The sequence below is a fragment of the Ahaetulla prasina genome, chromosome 1 (genome assembly GCF_028640845.1).
Source record: "Ahaetulla prasina isolate Xishuangbanna chromosome 1, ASM2864084v1, whole genome shotgun sequence".
NCBI classification, from domain to species: Eukaryota; Metazoa; Chordata; class Lepidosauria; order Squamata; family Colubridae; genus Ahaetulla; species Ahaetulla prasina.
The window spans coordinates 320,262,710-320,289,517 of record NC_080539.1 but is presented as its reverse complement, the minus strand read 5'-3'; the positions used below and the strand labels follow the sequence as shown (position 1 = coordinate 320,289,517).

General features: G+C 41.6%; 2 protein-coding genes across 2 annotated transcripts in view; one reads left to right on the top strand and one right to left on the bottom strand.

Annotated features, from left to right (window-relative positions):
* Nucleotides 1-14,173, top strand: part of LTBP2 (latent transforming growth factor beta binding protein 2) — a 132,586-nt gene extending 118,413 nt beyond the window's left edge. The window contains exons 28-34 of the mRNA XM_058162351.1: nucleotides 228-311; nucleotides 873-1,001; nucleotides 1,232-1,372; nucleotides 3,487-3,657; nucleotides 7,864-8,124; nucleotides 8,932-9,081; nucleotides 13,075-14,173. Of these exons, the coding sequence (XP_058018334.1) occupies nucleotides 228-311; nucleotides 873-1,001; nucleotides 1,232-1,372; nucleotides 3,487-3,657; nucleotides 7,864-8,124; nucleotides 8,932-9,081; nucleotides 13,075-13,238 (1,100 nt within the window). The 3' untranslated portion in view covers nucleotides 13,239-14,173. The remainder of the gene's footprint in view (nucleotides 1-227; nucleotides 312-872; nucleotides 1,002-1,231; nucleotides 1,373-3,486; nucleotides 3,658-7,863; nucleotides 8,125-8,931; nucleotides 9,082-13,074) is intronic.
* A 655-nt stretch (nucleotides 14,174-14,828) lies between these two features.
* Nucleotides 14,829-23,962, bottom strand: NPC2 (NPC intracellular cholesterol transporter 2). Its single transcript, XM_058162352.1, has 4 exons — nucleotides 23,786-23,962; nucleotides 17,386-17,493; nucleotides 16,615-16,787; nucleotides 14,829-15,558 (listed from the first exon to the last, which is right to left on the bottom strand). The coding sequence occupies exons 1-4, from the start codon at nucleotides 23,877-23,879 to the stop codon at nucleotides 15,472-15,474; spliced, it is 462 nt and encodes a 153-aa protein (XP_058018335.1). The 5' UTR covers nucleotides 23,880-23,962; the 3' UTR covers nucleotides 14,829-15,471.
* Between the last annotated feature and the right edge of the window lie 2,846 nt (nucleotides 23,963-26,808).

Here is a 26,808-nt window from a genome sequence, read left to right as displayed (position 1 = left end):
TTCAGATTCCGAATGAATCTGAGCAACTGTATTTGATTGATGCCTACAATATCCATGTCAGCACCTCACAAGTGTTCCCTTGGCCCTTCTTTACCAGGAAAGTCAAGGTTACGCTAAACAGCACTACTGATCTCAGGGGTATCATGATCAGTAGTATCTCAGTTATATTTTTCCCTTCTTCTGAGTTTCATTTAATTATAATTCTTCTTTGTCAACTTTTTTGGCAGTGGAATATATTGATATTTGTCCTAGTGGGAATGGCTATATTCCTGTAGAAGGAACACTGATTTTTGGACAGACATCTTATACAGGTACTTCTAATTCTAAAAATCCAACAGCCATTTCAAGCTCAAACTGAAGGGGGTGGGGGGATGGCTTATATTTTAGAAGAAATTTTTCATTTATTCCAGTGTTAATATCCATAATCAGTTTTTTCCCCATAGATCCCAACGAATGTGAAATGTTTGGCTCTGAGGTCTGTCTATCATTATACATTATATAAGCAATTATTATAACACAATAAAGAATTCTCATGTTGAATTATGACTTTGCTACCCTTATAAAAACTTCAGAGAACTGTCAGTGATCAAACAGTAAATCCAGCTATCTTCACAGTGTTCATATTGATGTAAATCAGTGGGCTTTTCTACGTATTTCTTTTTGTATCCAGAATTGACTTCAATAGGCAGGGCTTTGCTCCAAATAGAAAAGTTTCCCACCAGAGATGTTAGCTGAAGAGTGTTCTAGAAATCCTTTCCTTCCTTCCTTCCTTCCTTCCTTCCTTCCTTCCTTCCTTCCTCCCTCCCTCCCTCCCTCCCTCCCTCCCTCCCTCCCTCCCTTCCTCTTATTGAAGTTCATTTTTCCTCCCATAGATGCCAACGAATGTGAAATGTTTGGCTCTGAAGTCTGTCGTAATGGACATTGTGTGAACACAGTGCCTGGATACACCTGCTTCTGCCACGTTGGATATTTCTATCACTCCAGTCAGTTTGCATGTGTTGGTGAGAATTGTCTCCCTGCTTGTTTGACCTTCTTGACATCTTTTGTAAAAAGCACTCTGTGCCATTTGTAGGGAAAGATACATTTAGTGAAAAACATGGCCCAGGGTGAGCAAGAGGCCACCCAAAGTATCAACTATTAATGGGGAAACATCCTTTGAGTGTTCTATACGTGAGGGTGAAAAAATATTTTTTTAACATCTGCTTGAGTGAATTCTCTGCTGTGATCATAGATCTTGATGAGTGTGAAAATGAAGAGATCTGTGCAAACGGCAAATGTCTGAACACAGCTGGTTCTTATCACTGCTTCTGTAGCCTCCCCCTGGTTCTGGATGTAATCCACAATCGCTGTGTCAACGTTTCCAACAGTGCAGGTGAGATTCCTCTGGATAGTATATAAACTGGTCTCTATAAAGATAGAAGGCTTCTGATAGAACCTTGTGAATGTAAGTTTTGTTCTTGAATTGGCAAAATGGCAAAATCAAATAGAGATGAGGTCAGAACACATTATAAAATATAAGAGAGGCAGTTGTAGTACAGGTAGCCCTTGACCTACGACCCCAACTGAGCCCCAAATTTCTGTTGCTAAGTGAAACATTTGTTAAGTGAGTTTGCCCCCATTTTATGATCTTTCTTGCCACAGTTTTTAAGTGAATCACTGCCATTGTTAAATTAGTCAAACTGTTGTTAAGTGAATCTGGCTTTCCCATTGACTTTGCTTGTCAGAAGGCCGCAAAAGGGGATTACATGACTGTGGGACACTGCAACTGTCATAAATATGAGTCAATTGCCAAGTAAGAACACAGTGATCACATGACCAGGAGGATGCTACTGTGGTCGGAAGTGTGAAAACTGGTCATAAGTCACTTTTTTCAAAGCCGTGGTAACTTTGAATTGTCACTAAATAAACGGAAAGCACATAGAGTTTCCTATGTAAAAAATAGTAAATTAAGATGTGATCAATTTCTAGAAGATTGGAAGATCAATCTCTAGAAATAACTTCATAAATCTGATACAGAATATAATTCCATGGATTACAGTTCAACATATGAATTTATACTGTACAACATTTGAAAGTTGGACATCTCTTAAGATAAGGCTTAAATATCTAGCCTTCTATTTGATTTGTTAAATAAGGACAGAATTCTTGGACTAGACAATGGAAAAATTGATTTCTCATTCTGATTTAGGATTCATATTAGTTACTAATTAGTAAATATCAGTTTGATTTTAATTACATTATGAAGACTTTAATTGATACATGGTATTTTAATATGTGGTATTTTAATATTGCTTCATAATTTTTATTTAATATTACTCTGCCTGTAAATCTCTTTTATCTTTTCTTTTCTTTTTAATTAAAAAAAATCTTCTAAAAGTGAAGCACCAAAGTAGGAAACTTAGTTTAAAACTATGACTCTCACTGATTGACCTTGGGCATCTGTCAACCTGATCTACTTCACAGGATTATTGTGATAAAGGGGAAAAGGTAAATTAATGTTGGAAAAGACAGAAGGAAGCAACCAACATGCTCAAGGGTTTAGACAAGAGAACATGGTAATGTTTGGGATTTTTATCTTGAAAATAATGAAAATGGCACCTGACTCAACTATCTAAAAATATATATGGCATTGAGAAAGTGTGCAGGGAGATTCCCCCCTCCCCAAAAACACTAGAAACAGTCATTATCCAATGAAGTGGATTGGAAGAAGGTTGAGAAAAAGAAAGCACTTCATCACCAGTGTATAATTAATCAGTGACTTTAGAAGGTGTGATGGCTACTAACTTGAATGGTTTTTAAAAAGGATTAAATACATGCATCAACATGCATCGGAAAACTGGGCTAACAACAGATATTAAGCAATTTTTGCATGTTTATATTGCCTTCTAGAGTCATTCAAATATCATAGTGCCAAAATAACAGTAGCATAGACAGACCAGGTATTATTGTGGAGACCCTTAAGTCAGCAGTGTAGAAATGAACCTTACCTTGAAAACTCACTGCTGTATCTGAATTAGAAGCAATATGCTTCTAAACAACAGCTGCAGGAGGACGAGGTGGGAGAGGGATATATCTCCCTTTCCCGTCTGCATGCTAAGATGGGTCTTGGACTGATTCAGCAATGCTATTCCTGGGTTCTTATGTTGCAAAAAGGATCCTAAAAGTCAAAATGTTTCATTACTTTGTAAGCTATGCTCGAATAGCCTTGACGATTGTCTTCCAATGATGTTTTAATTTATATTCCTATCCTGAGTTTCAAAACCTAAGTGGCCTTGCTACATTGTGATTCTATATATTGATCTTCAGAACAGTTAAATCTCAAGCTTCTTTTTCTAGCCAATATTGCAATAAAAGATCAAAATTATGCAGAAAGGAAAGAGGGAAGCTCCTTTATGGTTGCGTTAAGGCTTTACACAGTATTATGGCCTTAATACAACATAGAGACTGTTTATTCCTTTTCTATAACCTTTTTTTCCCCAATAACAGATAATCCGAATGAACCTGACAGTGAATTAGAAATTTGTTGGCAGAAGGTCTCAACAAACTATGTTTGTAGTGAACCATTGCTGGGACGACAAACAACGTATTCAGAATGCTGTTGCCGTTATGGAGAAGCTTGGAGTCGGGACTGTGCACTCTGCCCTCCAAGGTCCTCTGGTGAGGATACATCATTTGCTTCAAATGTTAGACTTTATAGTTGAATTTAGATTGTTAATTGATTAGTCCGATTGCATCCAGTTTCGGTCAAAAAAGATGTTGAGACTCTAGAAAGAGTACAGAGAAGAGCAACGAAGGTTATTAGGGGACTGGAGGCTAAAACATATGAAGAACAATTGAAGGAATTAGGTAAGTCTAGTCTAGTAAAAAGAAGGAGTAAGGGTGACATGATAGTAGTACTACAATATTTGAGGGGCTGCCACAAAGATGAGGGGGGGAAACTATTTTGCAAAGTACCAGACGGCAAGATAAGAACCAACGGATGGACACTAACCAAGGAGAGAAGCAACCTAGAACTAAGGAGAACAATCAACCAATGGAATGATTTGCATTCAGAAGTTGTGGGTGCTCCATCACTAGAAGCTTTTAAGAAGAGACTGGACAGCCATTTGTCTGAAATGATATACAAACTCCTGCTCAAGCAGGGGGTTAGACTAAATGACCTCCAAGATCCCTTCCAACTCTATGCCTTATGACCATATGAAAAAAGTAAAACATAAAATACAGGAATTAATTCAAGGGAAAATGGATAAAAGAAAATATAATACCCTATTTCCCCCAAAATCAGACATCCCCTGATAATAAGCTCAATCGGGCTTTTGAGCGCATGGCAATAAGGCTTATTTCAGGGTTCAAAAAAATATAAGACAGGGTCTTATTTTTGGGGTAACACAATAATACACGTGATAAATAGAAAGAATCAACATTCAGATAAATACATCACCTTTACATGATATATTGATCCGTTTGATATCATGAGTTCTTAGCTCAACTGCCTTAACTATAAAAGTAGCTGTTCTGCTCACAATGTGTACATTAGAGTCCAGTAGGAAATACTGCAATTCATATCCCAGTGGCCTGTTGTTTCAATTAGGGATGTTAAATATCTGAGAGGGGCATATATTTGGCAAACAAATATGAGGATTATCTTTGATGGCGGGGCACCACATATATTTGTCACCTTATGATATAGCAGGTGATAGAAGCACCATATTTGACTATGGTATCCAGCAAACTCAAATCTGGCTCTAGAATAGGCCCTTCTTGAGAATTGTGTCAAGCTTGTTGACAGATATTTTTCAAACTGAAAAATAAGTTTTTTCTTAACTAATTTAAAGGTCTACTTTTGTCAATAACTCCATATCTGTTTGGGCACTGATATTTGGGATCCTCTGTTTAAATATTACCCTTGCCTAGGAGGCACTTGAGAGTAAATACTGGGTTGAAAGTCATGTCATGAAGTAACTTTGATAACTTTAAAGTTAGGCCTTATAAAAATTTCTGTCTAGATACACGACCAGCTGGATTCATTGTTCTTACTGAATTTTATTGTCTTTGTTCTTTACTAGAATGTTTTTTGTTTTCAGTTCAATTATTTTCAATTATTGGATACTGCTTGGAGAAGTCCCTGCAGTTTTCTTGGCAAGATTTATCGAAGTGGTTTGCCATTACCTCTTTCCTAAGGCTGAGAGAAAGTGACTAGTCTAAGGTCACCTAACCGGCCCAAGGTAGAGACTAGAACTCCCAATTTCCTAGTTTCTAGCCTGGTGCCTTAACTGCTACACCAAAATGGCTCTCACTAGAATGTATAGTTAATATGAAATTTACCTAGTGCTACTTGAAATACTTCTAACATTCATGGTATAAATCCACACGAAGGGTGGATTTATACCATGAAAGACTGCAGAGAAGAACAACAAAGAGGATTAGGGGCTGGAGGCTAAAGCATATAAAGAATGATTGCTAGAATTGGGTATGTAGAGTTTAATGAAAAGAAGTATTAGGGGTGACATGATAGCAGTGTTCCAATAACTAGGGGTTGCCACAAAGACAAGGGAGTGAACTTATTCTCCAAAGCACCTGAAGGCAAGACAAGAAGCAATGGATGAAAACTAATAAAGCAGAGAAGCAACCTAGAACTAAGGAGAAATCTCCTGACAGTTGGAACAATTAATCAGTGGAACAATATGCCTCCAGAAATTGTGAATGTTCCAACACTGGAAGTTTTTAAGAGACTAGAAAACCATTTGTCACTGCTCTAACAAAAAAAAAACAACTAATGCAATGCTTTGTTATTTGTTTCTATTCCTTGGCTCATTGAGTAACAAGCCAAAAATTGTTTAGGACTGGATTTGCTCAGTTAAGCAAACTGATCACCCCACCCACCACTCCAAATTTTTATACATTATTAGTCACTATGGGAGGGTTCATTATTAGTCACTATGGGAGGTTTTTTTTTGGTATGAAGTAGCTTCCTAATGGAATATAAGAGAACACGGTTCATTTTGACCGGGGTTAGAAATATAGTCCAAAACACATGGAGTAACCCAAGATAAGGAATAGGGATCTTAGGGATTTGCTCACATTTAGTGCAACTGGCTTTCCCTAGAGAACTTAGTTTACAGCAGAGGTCTTCAAACTTGGCAGCTTTAAGACTTGTGGACTCCAACTCCCAGAATTCTGGGAGTTGAAGTCCACAAATCTTAAAGCTGCCAAGTTTGGGGACCCTGGTTTACAGCAATTAAAACAAAAGCAAACACTAGAATAAATGATGTATGGTCAATGTATGGTCCTTAATGGAACTACATTGGCATGGAAGGGTTCCCCGAGATTCTGTCTTGGGCCCAGTGCTCTTCAAAATCTTCATAAATGACTTAGATGAAGGCATTGAAGGGGCACTCGTCAAATTTTCAGAAAACATAAACTGTGGGGAGGGGGCTGCCAATGCTTTAAAAGATAAGACTCAAGTTTCAGAAGGATCTTGATTGGGCCCTATCCAGCAAGATGCATTCAGTGACAATAAAAATAAGGTCCAACACTTAGGCAGGAAAAATCAAATGCACAGGCAGAGGATAGGCAGCAGTTGGCTTGACAGTAGTGCCTATGAGAGAGATCTAGGTGTCCTGGTGGATCACAGAGTCAGGTACTGCATTCCAGGCATTGACTACTCTGTTACTGAAGTCATATTTTCTGTAATCAAGTTTGGAGCGGTTTACCTTGAGTTTGTATCTATTATTTGCTCGTGTATTGTTGTGTTTGAAGCTGAAGAAGTCATTGACAGGTAGGACTTTGTGGCAGATAATTTTATGTACTACACTTAGGTCAGACTGAAGTCGGCGTAGTTCTAAGTTGTCTAAGCCCAAAATTTGAAGTCTGGTGGCATAAGGTATTTTATTGCAGGTAGAGGGATGGAGGACTCTTCTTGTAAAATATCTCTGGACTCTCTCAGTTGTATTTATGTCTGATATGCAGTGCAGGTTCCAAACAGATGAGCTGTATTCAAGAATTGGTCTAGAAAAAGTATTGTATGCTTTAGTTAGTAGTACAATATTACCAGAGAAAAAGCTACAGAAGATTAGGTTAACAACTCTTAATGCCTTTTTGGCAATGTTGTTACAGTGGGCTTTGGCACTTAGATCTTTAGAAATGAGTACTCCAAGGTCCTTGACAGAGTGAGGGTCATCTACAAGGTCATGTCCATCTAATTTGTATTTTATGTTTTGATTTTTTTTGCCAAAGATAGCAGTCTTCCAACACTTGAAGGGCTGAAGAAAAGAGGGCGGGAAGTGAGTGCCTATTTATTCTCCATTGCACCTGAGGGTAGGATAGGAAAAGAAGCATTGAGTGAAGTTTATTAGAGGTAGGTCCAACCCTGGAAATGAGGAGGAATTTCTGATAGTGATCATTATTAAGCAGCTTCCTTCCCAAAGTTGTGTCTGCTTTATCACTGGAGATTTTTTAAGAAAAGATTGGACAAGCATTTTTCTGAGATGATATGAAGACACCTTTAAGGTCCCTTCCAGCCCTATGATTCTTTGAAAAACAATACTTATTTGGATTAATGACACATATACAGTAAATGGATAGATGGTAGATAAAAGGTATGAAATCAGATACTATATACATATATATTTAATATACATGTTATATATTTTATGAATATGTTTTATGTAATAATTATGTATATAATCAGATTGTTAAGATGCTCCTTGCCAGAATTCTAGTACAGGCTAATCCTCACTCTTAGCCCTAGCTGACTGCTGCATCTCTAAAGATAGATAATTTATAATAACAATTGCAATATTCAGGCAGTATTGTATGAAAAGCTGTTCCTTTATTAACCTTTTCTTTGCTCTCTCTTTTTAGATGATTTTTATCAGCTGTGCAACATAGTAAATGAAGCTGGACTCCGAGAAAGGCCCAGCTATGAGTATGGGTCAAATCAGGACAGTCTTCAATATGAGCTTTACATCCCAGATCTGGAGCCCTATTTGAATCGCTTGGATGAGGATGGAGCAGCTGATACCAACAGAGAAGAAAGCCATGCATTTGAGGATAGCGCAACATCACAAAGACAACAGATCCACCCAGATCAGACAGAGCCTCGCTACATGCCTGAGCACGTTGGTAAATGTCAGGGAAAAATAAATAAAAGCTGAGTTATGCTTAGGTATATACTTCCAGTATATTAATCCAACTGTAGGCATTTCAACCTTCAATCCCATTTCCTGCTTTTTAAAGAACAGGTCCAGAGATTGGCCAAAAATGCTAGAAAAACTTGGATTCAGCCAAGTGCTCAAGCCAGATTCTTCCGACCTCCGGAGAGAAGTTCTGTCATGGCTAATTTCACAGAGCCAGTTGTGCTCATCCAGATGAAGAGATTATGTATATCACTTGCTGGATCATACAGTTGGAAGCCTCTCTGATTTCTTCTTGTAATCATTTTCATGTGCAAGTATTCTTAATTGAATTAAAGAAAGAGTAGATGCCATCTGAAAAAGGAGGGCTATGGAAAGTTTGGTTTTACATATATACTGTATGTCTGTGTGTGTATATACATTTGAATGTACACATACATTTGAAAGAATCATTTTGGCATTTTTCCTTCTACAAGATTATCCTATATATATATATTTTATTTGCATTTATATCCCGCCCTTCTCCGAAGACTCAGGGCGGCTTACACTATGTTAGCAATAGTCTTCATTCTATTTGTATATTTATATACAAAGTCAACTTATTGCCCCCAACAATCTGGGTCCTCATTTTACCTACCTTATAAAGGATGGAAGGCTGAGTCAACCTTGGGCCTGGTGGGACTAGAACCTGCAGTAATTGCAGGCAGCTGCTGTTAATAACAGACTGCATTAGCAGCCTGAGCCACAGAGGCCCGTGATATTGTTTTTTAATATCTATTTCTTACTCATCTTTCAGAGCAGTACAGCAGCTTTGAAGGGCTACAAGTAGAAGAATGTGGAATTCTTAATGGCTGTGAAAATGGACGCTGTGTGCGTGTACAGGAAGGCTACACTTGTGATTGCTTTGATGGCTTCCAGTTGGATTTGAAGCTCATGGCCTGCGTTGGTAAGCACCATCATTCCAGGGAACAATGGAAAATATGGTAGATCTTGCCAAAAAACAGTACAACAGAGCCCAGAAAGCCTGAGTTACTACTGAGGGCCATGCATCCTTTTAAAATGTTGTTAAACTTAATTTTAATTGTTGAAGAGGTTTTTAGTGAGTTCGTTGCCATTGTTACTATGCCAAAGACAAGCAAACCGCATCATTGCTTAATGTGTATATAAGCCAGACCACAGAGGAAGGTCTAACCAGGATTACAATTGAGCATTAGTGATCATGAATCAATAATGAAAGAGCTATGTGCATTTGCAGACAGAACTGACTCATGGAAGATTTCAGCGCTTTAGTACCGAAAATTTCCTAAAGCATATTCTATCAATAGCTTTTATACAAACTATCTATAAACACCACTGCCTGAATATGTAAACCCATCAGTCCTAAGGACATATTTTCAAGGAGCTCTAGAACTAACCATATTTATGGCTGTTTATGTATTACAGGATCCTGTTTATTGAGTATTTATAATTGTTGTTACCTTTTATCTAGCCAGTTGAGACTTCAAATAAAAATACTTCTCTATATGGTAGGTCAGCTCAGCACAAAATGATTGGTGGCTGTAAAATCCAAGTGTATTTGTCAGTTCCATCTCACTCAGGAATGTTTTGCTGGAGAGTTCATGGTCTTACCAAATTATTTGAAGGCACAATTCAAAGTTTAGAAGAGCTTTACTCACTCCATCCTTATTTATTTATTTATTTGTAAATTTGTATACCGCCCTTCTCCCGAAGGACTCAGGGCGGTTCATAGCCAGTAAAAACAAAATACATATAATACAAATTAAAAACTATATATAAAAAACTGATTCGATTAATGGCCTAAAAATTTTAAATACAATTAAAACCCCGTTTAAAACCCCTAATATCAAAACCCTAGTTTAAAACTATATTCAAGCTAGTCCTGCACGTCGAAACAACAGCGTCTTCAGCTCGCGGCAGAAGGTCCGGAAGTCAGGGAGTTGACGAAGCCCCAGAGGCAGCTCGTTCCAGAGGGCGGGAGCCCCCACAGAGAAGGCCCTCTCCCTAGAAGTCACCAGCTGACATTGTTTGGCTGACGGTATCCGGAGGAGGCCCTCTCTGTGAGAGCACACTGGTCGGTGTGAGGCTACTGGTGGCAGTAGGCGGTCCCGTAAGTACCCCGGTCCTAAGCCATGGAGCGCTTTAAAGGTGATAACAAGAACCTTGAATTGAACCCGGAAGACCACTGGGAGCCAGTGCAGACTGCACAGGAGAGGTGTCACACGGGAGCCACGAGGTGCTCCCTCTATCACCCGCGCAGCCGCATTCTGGACCAGTTGAAGCCTCCGGGTACCCTTCAAGGGGAGCCCCATGTAGAGAGCGTTGCAGTAGTCCAGGCGGGATGTAACAAGGGCATGAGTGACTGTGCATAAGGAAGCCCGATCCAGAAAGGGGCGCAACTGGCGTATCAGCGAACCTGATAACAAGCTCCCCTGGCGACGGCCGTCATATGTTCTTCTAAAGACAGCCGTGCATCCAGGAGGACGCCCAGATTGCGAGCCCTTTCCGTGGGGGCCAACAACTCGCCCCCAACGGTCAGCGATGGAATTAGCTGACTATACTGGGCCGCCAGCATCCACAGCCACTCGGTCTTGGTGGGATTGAGTATGAGTCTGTTTCTCCCCATCCAGACCCGTACAGCCTCCAGGCACTGGGACATTACTTCAACAGCCTCGTTGGGGTGGTTAGGGGTGGAAATATACAGCTGAGTATCATCAGCGTATAGATGACAACTCACCCCAAAACCATGGATGATCTCATCCAGTGGCTTCATATAGATGTTGAACAGGAGAGGCGAGAGAACCGACCCTTGCGGCACCCCACATAAGAGGCGCCTCGGGGCCGATCTCTGCCTTCCTGTCAACACCATCTGCGAATGGTCAGAGAGGTAGGAGGAGAACCACCGATAAACAGTGCCTCCCACTCCAAGTCCCCCGAGCCAGCGCAGCAGGATACCATGGTCGATGGTATCGAAAGCCACTGAGAGAACTAATAGGACCAGGATAGAGGAATAACCTCTGTCCCGAGACCTCCAGAGATCATCAACCAACGCGACCAAGGCTGTTTCCGTGCTGTAACCAGGCCGGAAGCCGGACTGGAATGGATCTAGATAGACAGGTACTGGGGCAACTGTCATGCAACCACACTCTCAACAACCTTCGCCACAAAACGAAGGTTGAAGACAGGACAATAATTTGCTAAAATAGCTGGATCCAGGGAAGGCTTCTTGAGGAGGGGCCGCACCACCGCCTCTTTCAAGGCGGTAGGGAAGACACCCTCCATCAAAGAAGCGTTCACAATTCCCTGGAGCCAGCCTCGTGTCACCTCCCGGGTGGCCAGTACCAGCCAGGAGGGACACGGGAACATGTGGTCGCATTCAGTCCCCTCAGTATCCTGTCCATGTCCTCAGGAGCCACAGAATCAAACTCATCCCAGATAGTAACCCCAAGACCTGTCTCTCCCACTCCACCCAGATCTACCCAATCTGTGTCCAACCGTTCCCGAATCTGAGCGATTTTATCAAACAGATACTGTCCAAACTCCTCAGCTCGACCCTGTAAGGGATCCTCCACCGCTCCCTGGTGAAGGAGCGAGCGGGTCACCCTAAACAGGGCGGCTGGGCGGTTATCTGCTGATGCAATGAGAGTGGAAAAATATTCCCGTTTTGCCACCCTCATCGCCACTAGATAGGTCCGAATTTGAGACCTAACTAGTGTCCGGTCAGATTCGGAGTGGCTGGCCCTCCAGATACTCTCTAGGCGTCTTCTCCGGCACTTCATCTCCCTCAGCCCCTCGGAATACCAAGGGGCTAATCGAGATCGGCCCTGAGTCTGAGGCCACAAAGGCACAACTCGATCTAGAGCACCAGCCGCCACCCGATCCCAGGTGGCGACTAGAGCCCCAGCCGAGTCATGGGCTAAATCCTCAGGGAATGGCCCAAGCTCCATCTGGAACCTCTCAGGGTCCATCAGGCGCCTGGGACTGAACCAATGAATCGGTTCCATCTCCCTGTGGCTGGGGTCGACGGTTCGAAAGTCCAGCTGAAGGAGCGAATGATCTGACCATGACAGGGGTCTGGTCACTAACTCCCCTAACTCCAGATCATTCAACCACTGTCCAGAGACAAAAATCAAATCCAGAGTGTTTCCCCCGATGTGAGTGGGACCGCTCACTAACTGGGTCAGGTCCAAGGCCATCATGGAAGCCATGAACTCCCGAGTTGACATGGATGCCACTCCCGCTGTCGGCAGATTGCAATCCCCCATGACCATAAGCCTGGGGGTCTCCACCACCATCCCGGCAATCACATCCAGTAGCTCGGGCAGGGTTTTGTCACACAGCAAGGAGCCAGGTACGTGATCAGTAAACCCACCTGCATCCCCCGGCCCCACTTCACAAGGAGGGACTCACATCCGGCTATCTGTGGCACAGTGACCTCCCTCGGTTCTAGACTCTCGTTAATAATAACCGCAACCCCCCCACCCCTACTCTGGGCCCTCACCTGATGGAATGCACGGAAACTCGGTGGGCACATCTCTACTAGGGGAACGCCCCCTTCCGTGCCCAACCAGGTCTCCGAAATGCCTATCAGGTCCGCGCCCCCCTCCTGTATAAGATCAGAGATGAGGGGGGCTTTATTTACAGTAAAGTAAATATAGACTTATATTTACTTTATAAATATAGTAAAGTCTTTATGCAATATGAGGTTATTCAGAAAGCAAGTATCTCAATGTTATACAATGATTATTTGAATTCTGCTCACTTCAGATAGTTTTTGAACCACCTTCAGTTTAAATGAGAAACAAAGAACAGCCATGGTATAGTCAATTAAGGTATGACCTTATAACTAAAAGGGATGTGAGAAAGGTTCTGTGTCGTTGGATCTGAATAGTGTTCTTTTTCCCCCTCTCCCTCTCTTCAGATATCAATGAGTGTGAAGCAGCAAATGCCTCCATGATTCTTTGTAACGGTAATGCTTGTGAAAACACAGAGGGCTCCTATCGCTGCACTTGCTCACCTGGCAGTGCAGCTTTAGTGGAGCCTCGCTGCATTCCAGAGACTTCACAAAATCCAGAGGCGGCATAACTCCAAAAGAAGAGTTAGAGTGGAGGCAACATTTTCAGCCATTTGCTTCAAGAACTGGAAATCTGTGCAGCCAGAAAAGCGTTTCAGGGAACTCAGCAGCTTTAAAACATTTTATTTCCCAGAACACAAAAGAGTCAACATACAGATCTGTTCAATTACAGTATTTCAGCCAGTGTAAACACTCAGGGCCCAATCTTCATATACTGTATGTGCTTTTGAGAAACGATCACTCCGTTTTTATCAGAGATTTTTGGCCTTGTGACTAATTTGCGTTGGATAGATCAACAGTACATTCCCTCCTTCCTGTTCATCTTTTGTTTCTCTGTTTATATCATAGCTGAACAAATTTGTGCACCCAAATTATTCTCACAAGGCTTCACCCCTTTATTGTACCAATTTCTCACTTATCCCATGTCATCTTACATTTCTTTACCATTCATAGAATGCTGCTTCCTAAATTTACTTACAATCGTTACTCTAGCTTTTTCAGAAATAATCTGAGTTTTGTGTACAAAATGGGCATGTCTGCCTGACAGCTACTAATGCATTATGTCCTCTTTTTAGCACGACTAAAGAAAATTCACATTCTACAGATAACAGACATTTGGCTTCCAACTGAATCCAGCCAAAAACCTATATAACCTTCCCTTAAAATAATATTAGCAAATCAAAAGACACAGTACCCTACATCCAAGCCCAAACACATTTTGCCCTGCAGTTAGAGCAGTTAGTTTGATTGTGATTTGGACTTCATTGGCCTTTTTGAGCTTTCTGTTCACCACAAGCCATGGACATCCAACTGCACCTTCTGTGATTGTTGGAATGTTATGGTACTTTGGGAACTGGGAAAGGTTATAGCTCTTTAGTTTTAAAAAGCAATGCAGAGCTTTCCATTGGAAAAAAATACATGTTAAATAAATGTTTTTTTTATTGTGCCTACTGGTTTATAAACTGCGGTTGGTCATATATGTTTCTACCTTCTCTTTCTGAGGTTAGAACTGGAAACTCTTGGGAAGAATCAGATAAGTAGCAGAGCCTGTTGATTCAGCAAGTAGAAGAGAGATGGCTGGTTTGGAAAAAATATTTTTATAGATTGAGCGAATGAAAGCATTCTATATATGACAGTATAGCTTCCATTACCACCATTCACAGATGTAAGATACTCTTTAGAGCAGGAGTCTCCAACCTTGGCCACTTTAAGCCTGGTGGACTTTAACTCCCAGAATTCCCCAGCAAGCTTTGCTGGCTGGGGAATTCTGGGAGTTGAAGTCCTCCAGGCTTAAAGTGGCCAAGGTTGAAGACCCCTGCTTTAGAGTATTAGGAGACTATACTTAGCTAACTATGGCTGGTACCAAAAAAAACTAAGCAGGGCTAGTCTTGGATGGAAGATCAATCTAATTTTCCAGGGCTGTAAGCTTGACTGAAAAGTTAAAAGAATTTCTCAGAAGGAGGCAATACAAACCATTTCTATATTTTTGCCAACAGAACTAAATGGATACGTTCATGTAATTACTGGATGCAAAATTGCCTCAAAGTAATCTTTTTATCATAAGCAAATATTTTCACCATCCTCAAAAAAGAGAGAGAAAGTTTAATTCTGATGGTTTATTAGAAACAGTTACAAAAGCTCACTGCATTTAGGAATACATCCCACAGCAACTTTTAATTACTTACAAGATAGTGCAAAATGATTAAGATAAATTATTTCTGCATAGAGATCAAGTGCCATTTGGTTTGGCATCTGAGAGTATAATATCTACAGAATTAGTCACGAAAGGTGGCTATCCTGTCTTTTTTGGCTCCAGGTGGCAACTGCAGTTGTAAAAAATAGTTTAGGTTATGATATAAAGAGGAAGCTGGAAAGCAGATGGAAATTTGCAGCCAGCATCTGACTACAAGAGGCACTGAAAAGATAGAAACACAGTAATCAATTTTGCTGGGCCAGGCGTTTTTTTAGAAGAAATTTTTGTGGTAGGCATTCTATATCAAGCAATATAAATCCTCCAGAATTCAATTATAACAAACATTGCCCTCAGTTACAGCAGGATATCCACCAACCCACTGTTTATTCTAACTATCCATTTTGTTCTTCATCTAGACTATGTCTCTGAGGACAATTATTGCACAGTTACTATAGGATAAACAGGAAATGCCTTGTGTAGCAAAATATTTTACTTGTCTTTATCAAACCCCGCCTTCCATCCTCTGTAATCCTTGAGGGCTAAATGGCTTTTTAACCGGTAATTTCAACCGGAATCTTCCAGCAAAATAGCATTCCTTCTTGGTCATCAAATAACTCCCACTTGACAATAAGTTTAATCTAGAAAAAAAGAGAAAAGTAATGAAAATAATTGATCCTCAGATATTAAGATTTGGGGTTATTGGAGGAAAAAATTACAAAATGCCATGTGTGAATTTAACTTGAACTTGAAATAGGTTTTATATCTTTCTCACATATGTTTGAAAGTAGGGATCATATTCATAACTCCCTTGTCAACATGGCAAATTTCTTTCTCTAAATAAATTTATGTCCTTGAATATTTGTTAGAATTGCTACATTTTGCATCCCTTATTCTGAGGGATAAAACAACTGAGATCATTATTTTGTGAAGTCTGAAGTCACATTTGCATATACATAATAAGTCATAAGCTATATGACCACAGAGACCATATCATTTCAGACTGCAGAAGGCAGATATAGCTGTACATGTTATAGAAACAATTCCTTGTTCTAATTGTGGTCTCCTCCCAATATGCTGATATTCTAAACGTGGGAAGGTTTCACGGAAAGAAACACTGTATGAAATCTTCCACAATCTGTATAATTTAGAAACTGTACTTTCACAAAGTTAGACAAATATGTGAGCTAATGGTCTTTCCCTGGAAAATGGAACCCTATCTCTGCAGACTTAAACATTCCCATTGCAAAAAGAAGCCAAAGTAGGACCAACTGGTCAATTGTGAGCATCCTATTTCATAAATGACATGAAGAACCATGAAAAGGGGAAGGGCCTTCTCTGTGGGGGCCCCCACCCTCTGGAATGAACTACCCCCCGGTCTTCGTCAGCTTTCGGACCTCCGGACCTTCCGCCGCGGGCTTAAAACATATTTATTTAATTGTGCAGGGCTGAGCTAAATTTTAAATTACTGGCTTTTAAATTGGCTTTTATTCTATATTTTTAATTTTAAATTAACAGGCTTTTAGAATAAGTTTTTTAACTGTTTTTATATTTTTTATATTGTATTTATGCGTTTTTAAATGCCTGTACACCGCCCTGAGTCCTTCGGGAGATAGGGCGGTATATAAATTTGATCAATAAATAAAATAAATAAAAAGTAGCTCCAAGTACAGAGATCAGTCTACTAAGAAACTCACAGATGGGTACTCGCTCTTTACTGGCAGCTTGTTCAAGTAGCTGTAAGAATGACCATTACGGATAGGGCACTTGATCCCACTCTTGCATCCATCAGACTCTTCAAGTGGGAAAGGAACATCTACAAACATCACTTCCCCATACACCCTTGCTCTGCTGCCTTGGCTTTCAATTTCTGCAGAAGAAAAATGAGATCAATTTTAATAGGACAAGGAATGGAGATTACAACGCTGCATTTCACAATAAGGAAGTGTTCTCAATGTTCCATGTCCAGTCTGCCTCCTTTCCTATCCATTAATCCAACCGTTTTATAATTTATAGCATTGCAGGTCAGTAAGTCTCACTGATGACGAATTTTCTGCTTTACTTCCCTTTTCTGAGGTTCTGACAGAGAAAACACTTCCATAAATAAAACACACTGGATATAAAACTGGTTGTTCTCATTTTGTACTGTGCATATACTAGAAAATCACAGCCATCTGCAATTTTCCTGAGCATATATACAACAACAAAAGAAACATTGAAAATCATGTTCTACATAGAGTTGTCATAGGTTTTTGTCTATGAATGCCATTAAAACTACGTATAGCTGATTCCTAATAATGATTCTCAGTGAAATAGTTTCATATAAAATTGCTTTTATGTTAACTATTCTAAATGAATGCATTTATGTGTAGGATAATGAAAATAAGCCCATTATGAATGCTGAAAACATTCAGAAAAAGTTTCGGATGGGAAATTACCCAACTTCAAAATGAATAGATTATACTTACTACTGGAAAATGTAACATTGACGCTGTAAGACACTCCTTTGTGGAGAAGACAAGGTTGGGTAGGACAAGGAGTAACATTAACCTCCAAAATACTTCCATCTTTGGATCCTGTGCAGAAAAAAATGGAACCACATAATTTTGGAGCAACCTTCAAATTCCACAATAATAGACATGGCCTTGCAAATATTTACATATTCATATATAGCAGAGGTCTTCAAACTTGGCAGCTTTAAGACTTGTGGTCTTCAACTTCCAGAATTCTCCAGCCAGCATAGCATAGCATAGCATAGCTGGCTGGAGAATTCTGGGAGTTGAAGTCCACAAGTCTTAAAGCTGCCAAGTTTGAAGACCTCTGCTATATAATATCATCTGTCTTTGCTTGACATGCTTATCTCTTTAAGAGATAGGAAGACTTATAAGCAGTGCAGAAACAACAAGAATCAGGAGGCAATCGATAAAACAGATTCAAAACTGTACCCAGTAACTTTAGGGAAATCCATCTAGAGAATGAATCATGACCAGCAAGAGATAAAGGTTAAGGAGAATACATTTTCACCCATGTTCATGTCATATTATTAATGCGGGAAACTCTATTCCAAATAAAAAGCACAAACAATCCACACACCTTGCAAGGGAATTGTCACCCAAATCAATATATTTTTCAAAAAAATGTTTTTAAATAAATTTTGTTAAAATTATACTATTGTACTGTCTTCTTGTCACAGAATAATAACACAAATAGTATAGTGATTTAAAACTCACACAAACACATCCATGAGTAAAATCAATGAAGGCAAATACAGGTTGTCTTCAACTCACAACTGGGACCAGAATGTCTATTGCTATTCATGTATAACTTTTATTATTTTATCAATGTATAAAATGCAAAGAAAAATAACAATAGGCAATTAAAGGAAGAAAATAGAAAGGGGAAAAAGAAAATAGGAGGTACAAAATACGCTGTTACCTTCTCACCAGAGGTGGTCTCTATTTTTCTACTTGCCAGTGAAAATGGAACTCGGGGGGGGGGGGCGCACATGGCAGGAGGCCGTTGCAACTGAAAATGGAGCTCTGGAGCCTGTTTTTGCTGGCAGAGTGCTTGGGCCACCCCAGATGTCCCAGACATGACTGATGTCAAACTGGCCATGCCCACCCCGCCCCCGAGGTCAAACACAACCCTGATGCGGCCCTCAATGAAATTGAGTTTGACACCCCTGATCTTTATCGATGTCATACGGGTATGGTTTTTACATACAGTATTTACAGATTAGTGATATGAAATCAGGATATTGATCTTCAGGTTTCTTGGACAATTTCTTAAATAATACCTTGCTTCATGCAAACAGTGTTTCCCTGTTTTCATCACATCTCTGATTAAGAAACTCAACAAATTAAATAATTGCAAGCTTGTTGAAATATGCCAAAATTGCATTTCAGAGCAAGCAAGATCTATTGGGAGGGCATTTAGGAGTTTTAAGAGATAAAATGTGGACATTAAGTATCCGTGGGCCTGAAGGTACTAAGTTTTCTGCTTTAAAATACATGACCAAAAACTATTCAGGCTTGGGGCCATTGGGCATTTCAAAAGACATGCCAGTGGCTTGCCATAGCTCATCTATCTATCTATTTGTTTAGATTGGTAATAGTAAGCATCAAGCATTATTTAAGATAAGTACTAATCACCAAATCTTCGAAGAAAGATATGACCACAAATCTCCAGATGGCTTATTGCTCTTCGGCATGAATTTATTTATTCTCAACTGCTAGCCCCACTCTGCCAATCCATTACGGTGTGGTGTGCTTTTTTCCACTACAAGGAACTGTTACTGCCAAAATTATTTGATCACCATATGTCAAGGACCCCCCTAACAAATGTTCTTAAGTGCAGAGTTTGCATTTCTCCTGTAAAAGTTAATGACAACTATAAGAAAAAAAGAGGACGTTTTTTAGGGTAAAGTCCTTGACCCCAATGATCTTAGCCATTGGAAACCATGCCTACTGCTATATCTGTATATCCCTCGCCCACATAGCCTCTGCTCAGGTTCCCTTTTTTAGACTGTAATGGTACAAAAATGCTGCTTTTTATATATAGAATTTGTTCGATGCCATCCTGGTGCTTTTTAGCACAAACAATAAAGTAAGAAAGAGAATCATGATTAACTCACTGTGACCATTCACAAATGAATCCTCTTCACTTTACCGTGTCCTAAATATACTAGTATATACCATAACAAATGAAAGGAATATGTGAATCAGCTGTTTGTATCCTGCAGAATATGACTTTTATCCTCATATGACTGATGCATCACTAATGTATCAGTGCCTGCTTTTGTTATTTGCCTCAACTATGCACAAGCTGAAACAGGAAATTGCTGAGTTTGTATTTGAATTGCGAGATAATTTTAGAATATTCCTATTCAGGAACAGAATAAATTAGGCCAGTCATATCTAGTATTTTGTAGGTTTATTCATAAGTAAGCCCCAGTGAGCTCAGTAAAGTTAAGATGAACATAGTATAATCTTGAGGATGTTATGGAGTCGTGGAGCTCATTCGGTGACTTTGAGCCAGTCATTCTCAGCCCCAACCACTTCAGAAAGTTCTTGTGGTAGTTATTATACTAGAGGAAATCTCATATAAACCATTTGAACTCTCAAGATGAAAGATAAGTGTAGATTTTTAAATTGAGATCAGACGCAGTCCTAAAGTTTTGTTTTTATGAAAAATGTCCTATTTATTAATTTTTATTTATATAAGTTATAGGCTGCTTGATTCTCAATTACTCTGGGTGGTTTACAATTAAGGAAAAAAATATGAAATAAAGTATCCTCCATTCTGTCCACAGCCTAGGATGACAGAGATCTTTAATAGCTTTCTGCATGTAGTCAGGATGGAAGCCATATATAGATCTCTGGGGGGAATATTATTCCAGAGAACAGGCACAAAGAAGACTCACTTCTAGACCTCAGAAGATGGTGTAATTTAAGTAATGGGGCCCAAAGTGTGCCCACTCTGCCTAATCACACTAGGGTGGCAGAAACAACTGGAGATAGGCAGTCCATTAAATCAGAGTTTCCCAACCTTTCTGGGTTGGCTGCCTAAAGGGAAAGGGAGGGGCAGATATCTTTATGTGCTCATGCACAAGCATGAATGGGGCCACAAGCAAGAAAATGGGGCCACAAACACACCTGTGATGCAAACAGGGCACGTGTGTGATACTAGCACAAGTGGGGGGGTATGCATGCATGTATACGCACTGGCCAGCTACTCACACAGCCTAGTGGCCAACAGTAGTGGGCTGTGGCCCACAGATTGGGGACCCCTGCATTAAATAACCTGACCCTATACTATTAAGGGCATTAGAAGTAGTAACCAGGACTTTGAATTGCACCTAGAACACCAACAGGTAAGCAGTGCAGCTCACAAAGCAGTGGGGTCACACAGACATAACAAGGCATGGCAACATTGCCCATTCACTGCATTCTGAACTACTTGTAGTTTCTGAGTAGTCTTCAAGGACAGCCCAATCCAATAATCCATTCATGAGGTGATATGGCATGACTTGCTGTCTAAAGAACTCCCCCAGTTCAGAACAGAACATTATGTTGTGTTCATTGACGCTTACACCCTATTAAAACTGTTTATAAGACAATCTTCCAATGAAATTGTACATAAATCTATTCAGAATTAAATTACTAAATGTACTTGAATAAACTGAGAGCCAGTTTGGTTTTGGCGGTTAAGGTACCAGACTAGGAAGCTGGAGATTGTGAGTTCGTATTCTGTCCTAACCATGAAAGCTGACTTTGGGCTAATCACTCTGTCAGCCCAACCCACCTCACAGGGTTGCTGTTGTGGGAAAAACAGGACAAAGTGTGGGATGGATAGTTGTCACCTTGAGTTATTTGTAAAATTAAAGGCAGGATACAAACAAATAAAATAAATATGATAATTACAGCCAACTCTGGATGAAATAGCTTTGTCTTTAAGAAAGGCAGGAAGAATCTCATCAGCTTGACTCCTTCCTTCCTTCTGCCCTGCACACCAATCCTCTTCGGTTTCAGAGAATTCCCTCAGTGTTCAGGGAGAGTTTAGAGCAGGGCTGTCAAACTCATGGCCTGCGGGCCGGATGCATCACAGGCTGGTCATGCCCACACCCGGTTTAGCGAAGGGGAAAAAAGTCACAATAATCACACGATGCAGCCATGATGTGAGTTTGACACCCCTGGTTTAGAGTGGACTTAATAGGAGACAATCAGAAGAAAAAACTTCCACTAACACATTCAAAATTCATTCACAGGGGGCATAAACTTGATGCATGGGGAACTCAGGTTTACCATGCTGGAGCTGTATTTGGAATCTGAGTGACCTGAAGATCATTACTCTCAAAAGTAGGTAAAGTTATAAGACAAAAAGGATGGCAAATGGCCAACTACATTGAAATGAATTAATTAAATCTGACTATACTTCCAGTCTCAATGAAAAACCTGCAACTGTATCAGCAGTCCTAGCAGAAATGCAAATCTGCTTTGCACATCAGATTTTCCTGCACGTATATATTATCTCTATGAAAGACATTGTATATAACATGGCCGTGGCTGAAATCAGACATGGCTGTTTGGGAATTATAATTAAGAAACAACAACTATTCATTCTGTCAAAAGCAGGAATCTACAAAAAAAAGATAAGGTTTAGAAAATAGATTAGAATCAGAAACTTCCTGTACTACATGAAAAATCTTTTTTCTCCCTATGAATGTCAGAACCTCACTAGTCAACAAAATCTCGTATGTGGGCTAGTTCCTTGGCTCTACCCAGTGATGGGCCCACAATTTCAGATGCATCTCCAATGATCGGAGCTGAAAAAACTGTTAAAGGCATAGAAACTACCTAGCTATTTTATATTCCTGTTTCAAAGTGTTACAATCAAAGAGCAACTTTTTCCCCAGATACATTACAGTTACATTCTAGTATAACTTCAGAAACATTCCTGTTTGTCAGAAAATTTCAAGTCATGTTGTCAATGTCAAACATGTTTGAGTTACCATTATCTTTAAGCCTGGGCAAGAGGCGAATAAAGATTAAAAACTGAGAAGACAAAGGATATGTAAAATAATAACTCTGAACTAACCCTCCCACCAATGTTTCCAGCTCTTCATCAGTGATTTATAAATAAAAGTACTACCAATGGTTTTCCTGCATTAGATTGATTCTATCAAACTGGATTTTTCCAACTTTTGCTCCAAGGTAGTAATTCCTATAAGAGAAAACCTAAAACTTTAGAGAAGCAGGCTTAAGGGGAAAGGTGGGGGGAGCAAACTTACCATTCATTCATATTGCACTGCAACATATTTCTTCATCACTTTATTTTATAAGAATTAAAAATCAGTGACTGCATCTTGCCCCCAACCATACAGTATCTAAGTTTAACTTCAGAGCCCCCCAATGCCCCCCTTACTGCATCGGAGGCTGTTCTGAAAAAAGAATCTGGTACACACATAGCATTCAATTACCATATGCTAAATCATCACAGTATTCATGACCCACAGAGCAAAAAACCAGGCTCTAGTCATATGTACCAAGCAAGTCCATATGATTCAATGGGTCATGCAACACCAAACAGCTGGATTAAGTGAAGAAAAATGGTTAGAATAACCATAGTACTTGAAAAGTTTACACTAAGTATGAGGTCCAGTATTTTTTCATATCCACTGTGAACCTAACCAATGAGGAAGATAATCAATCCATGGCCACCTTGTCACAGTCTACAGTCACTCTTGCAACAAGCATCTGCTTCCATATTCTTCAATGATGACATTTACCTATATTTATCATGTAGCAGACAAAATAAGTGGCAATTGAGAGATTATTTCAAGCAGTTTGCAGACACCCAAAGACCAAAGCAGAACCATAACTGTCAGGTACAATAAAACTGATAGTTCCTGACTCCAAGAGGTCTCCAACAGGTAGCTCTAAGTTGGAGCAAACCAGCTTATGAAAGTGATTTTAGGGGAAGTGATGGAAAGAAGCTGGTTTCCCCCATGAGTTCTCCTTGCTACAATTGAATGAACCCCAAAACAATAACTTGATCACCGATTCCCAGTTTCCTTGGAGCAGAGACGCTTTGGGAGTTGGTCTCTTTACTGATTTCTGGGACTGCCAGAAGCCGGAAAAACATGACGGTGGGCGCTTGCCTTGCCTCTTTAGGCACTTTAGGCTTCTCGCCCACCTTTCATACTCGCCTAACAGAGATCATCCACCCGAGTCCGCTGTCCGGGGGAACCACTGCAACGATCACACCACCATGTGATTCCTAAGAGCAGCAAGAGGAGGAGGGACAAATCTCGGGCGGTGCTAGAAGTTAAGGGGTCCAGAACAGTCACCGCGCAAAAGAGTTACTCACCACAGTCCACGAACTTCACGGGTTCGGCCAACACCCCGGAGCCGACGGCCAAAAGCAAAAGCAGGGTAACAGCCAACATTTCTCCTCCTTTCATCCGCTGTCCTGCACACCCGAAGAACAAGGAACTGCTCTGGAGCCGGTCCTGAGCGGGCAGAAAAATATGAGGCAGCGACCGGATCACGTGAAAAGAAGCCCAGCCCAAGCCCGCCCCCTACACAGTCACCTGATGGGAATCGGCCTCTCTTCCTCACCAGTCCGCTCTGGACCTTGGCCGGATGGCGATTGATTAGGACGGAAGGGTCGCGGTCAGAGCGGCGTCCTGGTGACCGAGGTGCCTTAACCTTGCACGAAAACTTGGCCCGCAGAAACCCCACATTTGACCATGTGGGATTTCTGCGTGCCAAGTGTTCGTGCATTTCTCACTGAACTTTCATATTATATTTTTCCCTAATCCGCGTGACCGTTTTAAACAGGATTTACTGACGAATCTATATTGGGTGTGCTAACCCAACTCAATAATCCATAGATTATTAACCCGCTGCACAAACTTGAGTCCACAGAATTTACTCAATTGCAAACATGCAAGCCACTTTTTGGCTTTTAACTGCTGGAGTTTTCAATGGAGCATACGCTTTTGTGCATTACCATGTTCTACAAATGTCCTGCTCAGTGGCTGCCTAAAATACAGGTAGTCCTCGGTTTACAACAATTCATTTAGTGACCTGAAAAAAGTGACCTATGGCCATTTTCCACACTTACAACCCTTGCAGCATCACCATGATCATGTGATCAAAATTCAGATGCTTGGAAACTAGTTAATATTTATGACTGTGTGCCGTCTCCTGGTGGTCATGTGATCCCCTTTTGCGACCTTCTGACAAGCAAAGTCAATGGGTAATCCAGATTCACTTAACAACCATCTTGCTAACTTAACAAATGCAATGATTCATTTAACAACTGTGGCAAGAAAAGTCGTAAAATGGGGCAAACTCACTTAAATTATGGGCATTACAGAGACCTGGTTGGGTCCAGAGGGGGGGGTTCCCCTTGTTGAACTGTGCCCTCCGGGTTTCCGAGCATTTCATCAACCGAGGGCCCAAGGTAGGGGTGGGGGGGTGGCGGTTGTCATTAAGGAAGATCTAGAGCCGAGGGAGGTCACTGTTCCTCAGATTGCCGGCTGTGAATCCCTCTATGTGAGGTGGGGCCATAGGAATCAGTTGGGCTTGTTGATCGCGTACCTGGCTCCTTGCTGCGTGACCACAGCCCTGCCCGAGCTGTTGGAGGTACTTGCTGATGTGGCGGTTGAGACCCCCAGACTTATAGTCATGGGGGATTTCAACCTGCCATCAGCTGGCTTGTTATCGACTGCAGCTCGGGAGTTCCAGGCTTCCATGACGGCCTTAGACCTGATTCGAGTAAATGATGGCCCTACGCACATGGGAGGAGGCACGCTGGATCTAATTTATATCTCTGGACAGTGGTTAAATGATCTGGAATTAGATGATTTAATAACAGAACCGATGTCATGGTCAGATCATTTTCTCCTTCGCCTAGACTTCCGAACCGTCACCCACCATCGCAGGGAGACGGAACCTATACGTTGGTTCCATCCCAGGCGCCTGATGGACCCTGAGAGGTTCCGGACAGAGCTTGGGCCATTCCTTGAGGATCTGGCCCACGGCTCGACTGAGGAACTAGTTGTGGCCTGGGGACAGGCCGCGACTGGGGCCTTGGACCGTGTCGTGCCTTTGCAGCCTCTGACCTGGCGTAGATCTCCCCCGGCCCCTTGGTTCTCCAAGGGGCTGAGGGAGATGAAACGCCGGAGAAGACGCCTAGAGAGTACTTGGAGGTCCAGTCGTTCCGAAGCTGATCAGACACTAGTTAGGTCCTATTCTAGGATCTACCTAGTGGCAATGAGGGAGGCGAGGCGTTCCTATGCTTCCACCCTCATTGCGTCGGCAGATAACCGCCTGGCCGCCCTGTTTCGGGTGACCCGCTCCCTCCTTCATCAGGAGGTGTGGGATGACCCTTTGCAGGGACGTGCCGAGGAGTTTAGTGGTTATCTATACGATAAAATCGTTCACCTCCGGGATGGTCTGGACCGAAATTGGAATGATCCAAGCGAGAGAGAGGAGGCACGTCTTGTTGAGTCTGTTTGGGATGAGTTTGACCCTGTGGCTCCCGAGGATGTGGACAGGTTGTTGGGGAGGCTCCACGCCACCACATGTTTACTGGACCCGTGTCCTTCCTGGCTGGTACTGGCCACTCAGGAGGTGACACGAGGCTGGCTCCAGGAGATTATCAACGCTTCTTTGTTGGAAGGGGTTTTCCCTGCCGCCTTGAAAGAGGCGGTGGTGAGACCCCTCCTCAAGAAGCTCTCCCTGGACCCAGCTATTTTGGGTAATTATCGTCCGGACTCCAACCTTCGCTTTGTTGCGAAGGTTGTAGAGAGTGCTGTGGCGCGGCAGCTACCCCAATACCTGGATGAAGCTGTCTATCTAGACCCGTTCCAGTCCGGCTTCCGATCCGGATACAGCACGGAGACGGCTTTGGTTGCGTTGGTGGATGATCTCTGGAGGGCCAGGGACAGGGGTTATTCCTCTGCCCTGGTCCTATTAGACCTCTCAGCGGCTTTTGATACCATCGACCATGGTATCTTGCTGCGACGGTTGGGGGGATTGGGAGTGGGAGGCACCGTGTATCGGTGGTTCTCCTCCTATCTCTCCGACCGGTTGCAGACGGTGTTGACAGGGGGCAGAGGTCGGCCGCGAGGTGCCTCACTTGTGGGGTGCCGCAGGGGTTGATCCTCTCGCCCCTTCTGTTCAACATCTATATGAAGCCGTTGGGTGAGATCATCAGTGGCTTTGGGGTGAGATACCAGCTGTACGCTGATGATACTCAGCTGTACTTTTCCACCCCGGGCCACCCCAATGAAGCTGTTGAAGTGCTGTCCCGGTGTTTGGAAGCCATACGGGTCTGGATGGGGAGAAACAGGTTCAAGCTTAATCCCTCCAAGATGGAGT